This window comes from Oncorhynchus kisutch, linkage group LG10, assembly GCF_002021735.2.
Source record: "Oncorhynchus kisutch isolate 150728-3 linkage group LG10, Okis_V2, whole genome shotgun sequence".
NCBI lineage: Eukaryota > Metazoa > Chordata > Actinopteri > Salmoniformes > Salmonidae > Oncorhynchus > Oncorhynchus kisutch.
In genome coordinates, this window is record NC_034183.2 from 28657563 (window position 1) to 28667966 (window position 10404).

The 10404-nt window shown below is 42.6% G+C and overlaps 1 protein-coding gene across 1 annotated transcript; it reads right to left on the bottom strand.

The window, feature by feature from the left end:
- Positions 1-3939: 3939 nt before the first annotated feature.
- On the bottom strand, positions 3940-6857 carry LOC109897507 (proproteinase E). Its single transcript, XM_020492007.2, has 8 exons — positions 6722-6857; positions 6439-6527; positions 6242-6339; positions 5959-6087; positions 5599-5735; positions 4542-4684; positions 4195-4347; positions 3940-4054 (listed from the first exon to the last, which is right to left on the bottom strand). Exons 1-8 carry the CDS (start codon positions 6762-6764, stop codon positions 4037-4039), a joined length of 810 nt encoding a protein of 269 aa, XP_020347596.1. The 5' UTR covers positions 6765-6857; the 3' UTR covers positions 3940-4036.
- Between the last annotated feature and the right edge of the window lie 3547 nt (positions 6858-10404).

The window sequence follows — 10404 nt, forward strand, 5'->3', positions numbered from 1 at the left end:
TGGACTCATGTTGTGCTCACTTGAACAGGAAGGTTGCACGGTGGTCCTTTGTGGGCAAATTTTGTCATCAAAGTCTGGGATTCTTTGGATTTATGGTGCTTTCAAGACAACTGGGAACTCTGGGAAAAAAAACAAGGTTGAATCATGATGACGTCATTGATCTTCAGGTTGTAGAAAGAAGCTCAAGTTCAAAACGTATTTCCCAGTCGGAGCTAGTTTTTTCCGGAATTCCCAGTTGTCTTGAACTCACTGAAGTCAAGTTCCGAGTTAAAAGGTGTTTTAGAGCACCGCACAAAACATGCTTCATTGACAGCATGGCCAATGTTGAATGTTTATCATTTTAAACTTGGAAAAGAGTCCTATAATCCCAGATTCGGGATCACACAGCCACTCCACTGAATAGCAGGCTCGTGATTGCTTTTCAATGCTTGCAGTTAGCCTTCCAAACCACTCATTGTTGAATTTGCGATTTCCAACCTGTTGTGTAATATATATGTCCAATGGCTGATGACTGATACGTTTTATTTATCATTTCTCTTCATTATTTATCTTCATATGACAAGGATTAAAAAAGGATTTGCCAGTAGATTGTCGACTTGATTCATGATGATGACTGCTAGCTAAGATTTTGAAAGTATGATGTTGAAATTTCCGCCGGTCTAATTTCCATTGCTTGTGTTTCTTGTGTTTAACCAAGAAGGAGAGTGATGGAGTGCTGCATCAGATGACCTGGCCTCCACAATCCCCCAACCTCAACCAAACTGAGATGGTTTGGGATGAGTTGGACCGCAGAGTGAAGGAAAAGCAGCCAACAAGTGCTCAGTATATGTGGGAACCTTGCAAAAGCATTCCAGTTAAAGCTGGTTGATAGAATGCCAAGAATGTGCAGAGCTGTCATCAAGGCAAAAGGTGGGTATTTGAAGAATCTCAAATATAAAATATATTTTGATTTGTTTAACAATTTTTTGGGGTTACTCCATGATTCCATATTTCATAGTTTTGATGTCTTCACTAAAAATAAAGAAACATCTTTGAATGAGTAGGTGTTCTTAAACTTTTGAACGGGTAGTGTATATATATATATATATATATATATATATATATATGAGGGCAGAACCGTTCTGCCATCATGGCGTTCTAGTCTGTACTTTTTGACTAGAGCTGGAGCTGGTGATAGCAGCAGCTGATGATCACCAGCAGAGGGTGATGAATGACTGGTAAAAACACAAATCAGACTCACTGCAAAACGTTAACATACTATATATTCACATTTCCGAGATGTGGTACATCTGGTAGATAGAGGTGACTTTACTTTCTCTCATACCAAAATAACATAATTTAGCCTAGCAAGAGCACATTATAGCAGTTACAAGTTAGGACTAACATTTATCCTTGTTTGTCCAGTTAAATCATAGTGTTCTGAGAACAGCCCTGGCATTGTGCAGCCTAGCTCCTTTTGTCCCAGCAGCAGGCTGCATTGTCCCAGCAGCAGGCTGCATCCCCACGAGGTACAGTATATGCCCCCCCCCCCCCCCCCCCCCCAGCCCAAACTCATCCAGACATCTGCATACACACACAATCCGCAAGCATGGTTGAGGAGAGGCTATGAGAAACTCTAGGCATTGCTTCAACCAGCAGAAATTCTCCCCAGATCAATCCCCATAGAGATCCTATTAATTCTATGTCAGTCCCGTTGTGTGTAGACCTATATCCCAACCAGCTGTCACATGACACCTCAGGGCATGTTTCAATTTTCCATCCAATGATAAAATGTTTTCCATGTGGATGTGGGCGTACTGTACTTGTATACTGTTGTAGTTATGTATGTAGCCTATACTTTGGAGTTTATCTCCAGGAAAGTAATGCTAAAAGGTAGTTAGGTTACCACAGAAAAAAACAATATAGGCTAGCTACTAGGAATATAAATTACTGTAATAGGCCATTGTTATCCCAAATATAATCCTGCATGGAGCTATAGGATCAGGCCATGTAGCATAATAGTGCTGGGAGCACTGCAGGTTGCACAGAGGCAAAGGTTTAATTAAAGTGACATCACCACATCGCGGTTAACGCTTGGTCCTGATCACAGGGTTCTGCCTGAGTAGAAAACTGCTGACTGGAAAACAGAAGGCCTTTTGACGGTAATCGTTTCACACAATTCACATAGGCCTGCACAGCAACGCTTTAGAAAAATGTGATATAATGGCAGAGGAAAAAATAAACGGGAAGGGGTGGAGCTGGGGGGGTGTATATTTTCCACATCATCCCATGTTTGATCCAACCAGTGGCGAGTCGTAGCAATTTAAAGTCAAGGTTAGCCATCACCACCAATTTATCCACTTCCCCCCGCCACTGGCCCCCTCCCATACTCCCCGACTCCGCTCTTTTCCCGCCCGCTCTATGGCAGGGTGCCGACGCTGCCACTTCTCCGGCCTCGGCGGTGATTTATCAGCAATGCTCCCTCGAAGGCGCTCTATATGGACGGCCGCTTGTTAATCTCAGATCACGCAGAAAATGAGGAATGAAGCTGTGACCCTGGAAGGGGGGCCAGTCATTCACCACTTCCACTTTTTTATTTAATCTTTATTTAACTAGGCAAGTAGTTAAAAACAAATTCTTATTTACAATAATGATGGCCTACCCTGACCAAACCCTAACACAGATGACGCTGGGACAATTGTGCACCTCCCTATGGGACACCCAATCACGGCCAGGTGTGATACAGCCTGGACTCAAACCAGGGTCTGTAGTGACACCTGTAGCACTGAGACGCAGTGCCTTAGACCGCTGTGCCACTCGGGAGCCCACTCGGGTCACTTCTTCTCCAGGAATGCAAAAAACACGAATAAAACTCACTTTTAATGTGATACATTCACATTAAAAGTGTGATTGCAAATGTTCATGGAGTGTGAATATGTGCTAATCTCCAGTAAACCTACTGATGAACAGTGCCATAACTAAGCCTGCATACCGAGGGCCAGACCTCAGTAATTGTGGGGTCTCAACTTACTGTTGAGAGATAGAAGAGTAGAAAACACAAGGTGCAGTTTCGAAACTTGGTTGTGCATCAGCAGTTTTCCTCTTGTCATATGTCGCTCACTGACAGTCACTCAATTAGCCCATGTCAGTAAAACAATCATTTGATGGGTAAATAGTTAGCTAGCTATCTAAACTTGTAGTAACCAAATCATGGCCAAGTTACCAACAGGGCACACAGGGCATGCGCCCAGGAGCCCTGACCTAATTTTGTTAGCCACTCTTACTCAGATATCATATTAACATGGCAAAATGTCATCTGTATTTTAAACTGCAAAAATCTCTCCCCACCCCATGGCAAATGTGTAAAATTATAAGAAATTCGCTGTAAAACTTCAAAAAAATAATTGCTAACTAATTTGTTAACTTTTTGATAGTAAAATATTTTTTCTCCCAACAGATCCCTTTGAACACATTCAATTATAGTTTTTAATCCTGATTAATGTGAGTTCATGTGTAGCCGCTAATTGTATAGCTAATAGGTTGTGTTTGTAGATTGACTGAGGTGAATGAAGCTACAGTAACCAATGTGATAATGTCATTTTTTTTTGAGTTGTATAGAAGTGCAGTGAATGGGCTTCAACTTCCTTAACATTTATTAGATGGACCTCAATAAAACTTAGACCCTGGTTATGGCCCTGCTGATGAAGGATTTCGTGATAGGCTACACTCAAATATTGAGGAAGAAAACGTGCAATTTAGACTACTATATCTAAAAGCCTAAGGTAGCAAAATATTAACTAACCCCAGCATGTGACCACAAGGTCATCATTATTTTCACATGACCTATTTTCCCCCTCCAAAATATTCCTCACCACAGATGTAGCCACTAAAGTCTACTATTCCTCTACCAACCAGGCTCAGACTCCTGCCCCAATTTATAAAGAACACAGAAGCGGTACAGAATCTGAACCATGGGCATATGATTTATTGGGCAAAATGTATTCACAGCGTTATTACAAGATGGTCATCTGCCAGCCTCCGAGATACAGTCGGATCCTTAATAGTAAAGCATTGTCTGAGGAGGAGACAGGAAAAACATGTTTTGTGGGTTATAAATCATGTGTAACTTTGCTGTGCGTTACACAGATCTGAGAACAGTGGGTGAGCATGTTATAGGTCAGAGGTGAGAGGGAACTGTATTGTTACATGACTTACATTGCTGAGCCAGTCAGTAAAGGCTGAGATGCGGGTGAAGACGGTTGGTTTCTTCACCTCGTTGCAGACACGAGAGGACACAAAGCTGGTCACGCCCTGGACGTACCACTTACCATCAGCACCCTTACAGTTCAGAGGACCTCCAGAGTCCCCCTGCAGACAGAGATCAGGGCATGGGGGGGGGGAGAGAATGAGAGAGAGGGAGGGGAAGAGAGAGAGGGGGATAAGGCGAGAGACAGAAAGTGTTTTACAAACATTGGTTACTATGTCATACAGGTTATGGTGACAGTTATATTACTGTATTATCATAAGAATATGATCTCAAGATGTGTTGTTGCCTCACTCACGTTGCATCCTGACACTTCACCCCCTCCAGCACAGATCATGGTGTCCTTCACCACCATTCCCCACCAGTCACTCTGCCTACACACACTGTTCCCCACCACTGGCAGAAGAGCTTGCTGCAGCTTATCAGGCATGGGACCATGGGCTAGAACAGGACAGGGAGGGTACAGTTAGACACTATACACTGGAACATAAACACAGGCCTCGGATGTAGGATCTTAACTTGATCACTCTTTTGTTGCTTAGAATTATTTTCCTGCACATCAGAAAATCCAAACTTGTAGTGTATTCGAGGTTTAAAAAGGCTTCTAAAGTTTGTAAATTCCACTTTAAAATGTCAACACCTACAAAAATATGTCCAATCGTTATAATTCACATAATAATTCACATTTACTGTTGCTGCAGGATTATTTTCCGGCTGTAGCAAACTGGCCCAAATTATGACCCTACGTATATCTGTATACAGTACATTATGTCGATGTATCATATTCACTAACAGGCTTATATTGTATATATCCACACCCCATATATCTTAATTTTGGCAACTAAACGCTTTTTCTATTTACTCAGTCAGACGAATTCATGGATATCTCTGCGTGCAGTTTGAAGGAAGTTGTAGGTATTTTCGTGAGCCATTGCTAACTATCGTCATGCTGTATGATGAGATCTAAAAAAGGAATCCATAAATTCATCTGAATCTGGGTAAATAGGACAGGGGCTTGATCGCAAAAATCTTGCACTATCCTTTTAAAACTGTTGTGTGGCTTAACATAAACAGGCAAATATAGCCTTAAATTAAACTTCACATGCCACAAGCCCACAGTATCCACACAGCCAAACATATTTTTTTTTTAAAAGCCATTTACCAGAGCCTTTTATCCAAAGCAACTTACACTAGTGCATTCATATATTTTTCATATGGGTGGTCCCAGCAGCAATCAAACCCACGATCCTGGAGTTGCGAGCACAATGCTCTACCACACAGGACTCTCTCTCTCTCTCTCGCTCTCTCTCTCATCATGTGTAGCACAGAGAAGAATGATGTATGTGATATCTTACTGTAGAGGTTTCCCCAGCCAGAGATGAAGCATGCGTCTCCATGAGCAGGGATCTCTCCTGCCTCAGGAAGGCAAGCCAGACCAACGTTCTCATTCATGATGGGAGCCTTGTCCAGTTTCAGCAGGGCAAGATCATTTCTGTGAGAAAACAAAACAAGTTGTTGTAGTCATCCACATTCATGCTAGTTTGCATATTATGGTTGCAGTTGCGATATCCTATGTTGTTCTTGAAGACATAATGTTGCTATTGGTGGTTGTGGTAATAGTGGCATTAGTTTTAGTTGTGGTAGTGATGGTAATAGTAAGAGCTAGCTGTTGCTGTGTCATCAGCATTGTTTTGGTCTATCAGATGGATACTCACCCAGCGGCGACCATGTTGATGTCCCAGTCGGGATGAACCAGGATACGCAGCACGTCTCTGATCTGCTCAGTTCCCTCCTGCACACTCTGGTCATGCTCTCCCATCACCACGCGGTACACATCTCCAGGCCTGGGGAGAACACGCCAAACATCACAGAGAAACATTAAGTTCTCTTTAATGACATCTATACTTTCCCAATATTCTGCTTCACATTCGTGACCTCAATGACCTCTTTTTACTCACATTCTCTAGTAATACCTCACTCTTCCATTCTGGCACTCACCATACACAGTGTCCAGCAGTCAGGACCCAGCGAGAGCCAATCAGAGTGCCCCCACAGGTGTGATGCCAACGGCTGCCATGCTTCACCTGCATTGAAATCTAAGGATACAGATGCACAGACAGTAAAACAGTTAAAGACAAACATGATGAATGTATGGTTCAATGGACTTATACAGGGAAGTAATTCACAGTTTTCACCTGCCATGGCCAGCTATGGGCGCGGGCATCCTCTCCATTCACAATCCTGTTGGTGTTGGGCTCGAAGGTGGGAGTACCACAACCATATGCTGAGAAACATGCAGTCCACGGTTAGCAGCATGATATATTTGCACACAGATGTTTTTGTGACAAATGTTTTTGTGACTTTTATCCTACAGTGAAACAAACGTAAATGGACATAAATGGCCATGTCAGAAGTGATGATGATGTGGTTGTTAGCATTATGCTGTCCTTAGTGCTCAGAGGCAAGTGTGTTACTCACCGTAGGCTGCCAGCAGCAGCAGGAATACCAGTCTCTCCAGCATGGTGGCAGTCTGTCAGTAATGTGTAGCTCTGACCCACAGCAGTGAGCTCTTATAGTCCTGTCTGTTTGTCACTGCCAGGCTCAACCCCAGACACTGTGACCAGCCCAGGCAGCCTGTGGAGCACTTATCGTGTCATGTTGCCAATATTAGCTGGGAAGAACCTCCTGTTCCCCAGATGCTCACCTGGCACTAACCTGTACTGTACTGTACTGGAGTTACAAACAGAAAAGGCTGACAGGGCAAAGGAGAATGGAAAAAGGGATTTAGGGGGACAGGTCATAGCAGAGAGAGGTTAATGTGGGTGGTCCCAGCAGCAATCAGTTTACCAGAGGTTGGTAACAGGGATGTATACACTGTAACTGGCATATACTGTAGATACCGAGTACTTTACTGTCATTGACCAAGTACAATACAAGAGAAACAATTGCGTAACAACCTTATCTTTCTTTAATAAAAAAAAGTGGGGCCGCGCTCCCGGTGAATCTGGAGCCACCTCTTTACACCTCTCCCAGACAGTATATTTTCCTCCTTAGGGGAATTAACAGTGTTCTCTAGAGGGGACAGCACACATCCATACATTTCCCCTTTAAAAGAAGCACAGCGAATCCATATTGGCCTGAACAGCTAAAAGGTTCTGTTTGTTTTCTCGCTGCATTATAATAATTCTCCAAGTCAGATATTTTGTTCACTGATATATGGAGCAGACATATGATATAAGAAAGGTGTATTTTCTAATGTACATGTTCTGTTAATGTTAGGCACATTAGGCAGGTATAGACAATAGGGAAACATTTGTCAGACTTATGATTGATGATAGCTCCTCTCTCTCTCTCTCTCTCTCTCTCTCTCTCTCTCTCTCTCTCTCTCTCTCTCTCTCTCTCTCTCTCTCTCTCTCTCTCTCTCTCTCTCTCTCTCTCTCTCTCTCTCTCTCTCTCTCTCTCTCTCTCTCTCTCTCTCTCTCTCTCTCAATTCAATTCAATTTCAATTCAAGGGCTTTATTGGCATGGGAAACATGTGTTAACATTGCCAAAGCAAGTGAGGTAGACAACATACAAAGTGAATATATAAAGTGCAAAACAACAAAAATGAACTCTCTCTCTCTCTCTCTCTCTCTCTCTCTCTCTCTCTCTCTCTCTCTCTCTGTCTCTGTCTGTCTGTCTGTCTGTCTGTCTGTCTGTCTGTCTGTCTGTCTGTCTGTCTGTCTGTCTGTCTGTCTGTCTGTCTGTCTGTCTGTCTGTCTGTCTGTCTGTCTGTCTGTCTGTCCGTCTGTCTGTCTGTCTGTCTGTCTGTCTGTCTGTCTGTCTCTGTGTGTGGGACATGCTACCTGTCTATTCTCCATATATTAGACTGTACATTTACTCAAGAGTTCCATCTGACTTTCATCAGAAAGTAGCAGTGCTGAAGTGACCTTCAGATTTGTTTCCTCTATTAGGGCGACCTTCAGAAATACTTTGTAAATCAAAGCGTCCTAGGAGAGAAACAGTTAGCCGGCTAGCCGCAGTAGCTTGTCTGATCGATGTCCACTCGTAATTTAAGACAGAAATAAATGATCTGCCTTCAACCTTCATAGTGTAAGGCCAACTGACCAAGTATATCTGATAAGTTTTTCAGATATGACAGGAATATGCAGTTAGGAGGCCAGAGACTGCATGGGAAAACATTTCAAATGGACAGCTTTGATCCATAAATCAGATAAACTGGTGAATGTCCTGTTTCCTGTTATTTACATGAGGGATATCAGTCATTATTGTAAGGCTAGAACATGGTATAGGGAATAAACTCATTAAGTAATGCGTAAAACAACAGACGTTTGCCCCAGAGAGGAAAGGGGTGATACATCAAATTCTTGTTTCAGAAGGATTGGTAATTATATTTGGCAACAGGGACAAATTCAACCATGGTTATGTGTTTAAGATACATTTTACAGGATTTGGGCCCATATCTTCTAATCATGACTCATAAATTCATGTTTATAACTAAATCCTTGGTATCCTTAATGTCCTGTTTCAGGTATGCTGTAATGTACACAGAATATATTTCAACATGATGGATGACTCAATTAAATAAAGTGGTGAATTCAACTTTTTCCATTTAACATCTTGTCCTCCTTACATCAATCCATCACCGTCCATCTTCAGGAATGCCTAAGCTTACTGCAGATATTTCAGATATAAACACAATCAGCCCCATTTCCCATGAAGTGTTTCATCCTGCCTTTTTTATAGAGACAAATTGATTCATTTGTAGCTTTGCCACCATCCCCTCCATTTGTCTGTGTCTATATATGTGTATGTCTACAGTAGCTCTCTGATGAGCACCACCAGGCTACGGGTCTGTGTGGATGGAAAAGCAGAGTAAGATGGCGCACCATCATGACGGCTCGAGTGTTATGTCTGGTTGAGGCTCTGTGAATAACACCTGTCAGGCTTGCCAACAGTTTTCCGATCACATTCTTTTTACATTTAATCACCCCCCTCTTCTCGCTCTATTTCTCTCCCCCTCTCCTTCTCTCTCCTTCTCTCTCCCCCTCTCCTGTTCCTGGTTATTGAGAGCTCAGAGTTTTGGTAAGTCTGAATTGATCCGTCAGGTTTGGTTCTGTGCAACCTGAGCCCACTCCAGTCCTGGCTCCTCTTCTCTTGACTCCCACTACACTACACTTGCCAAACATGGAACTTATTATTTCTAATTACTACCACCAACGTTGGCTTGAGTTATCAATGAGTGGATCTGAAATACGATCTTTGAAAAAAAGGTGCCATCTTGAACCTAAGGGTTATTCGGCTGTCCCTATAGAATAACCATTTGAAGAACCCTTTTGGTTCCATGAAGTGCCCTTTCTACAGAGGGTGCTACATGGAATCCAAAATGGTTCTACCTGGAACCAAAAAGGGTTCTCCTATGGGGACACCCTTTTGGAACCCTTTTTTCTAAGAGTGTACTTCAGGAAATCTCAACTCAATTGTGCTTGACTGATCCTACAAATGAACAATTTAAAGTGTTTTAAAGAGGGAATGATCACGTGTGCTAATGCCACGCATTGGAACTGTGCTGTAGAGGGATTATAATAAATGCTGTCTTTTTGGGAATCTGTCTAGTTTGTCACAGTGAGTAAAATTCAGTAATACCACATTTTCTTACCCTATTGAGTATAAACCGTAACCCAATGAGCCATCATTTCAGAAACACCTGGAGAGCTATCCGCACTAGAGCTAAAACAAACACAGGTTAATTGCCTTATCTTGCCTCAATGCCTTTTCCCCCTGAAATGTATTTTGTTATCTTATGTCTTGTTCTGATTGCAGCTCTGTGGTGAGGTCATCGGGAGGCAGGCAGAAAAGACTACAAAGAAAGTGGGGAAATGTTGTCTGTCATGGGCTTTCAAGCCAAGTAAACAAGAAATATAAGAAAATAACAATCCATCATGCCCTCGTTTGATAGTTGGCACGGATACATGAAGGAAAGGAAACACAGACCCAAATAAACACACCCTCCCTCTGGGCCTACAAGTGGGAGCTTCACCTCTACAGTTCGGCTTTCTATACACCTCTCTCAATTCAATTACATTTAAATTCAAAGTGCTCTCTCTCTTTTCTTTTGTTCCCCTCTGTGGCTGACAACACAACCACTCCACCCTGCACCT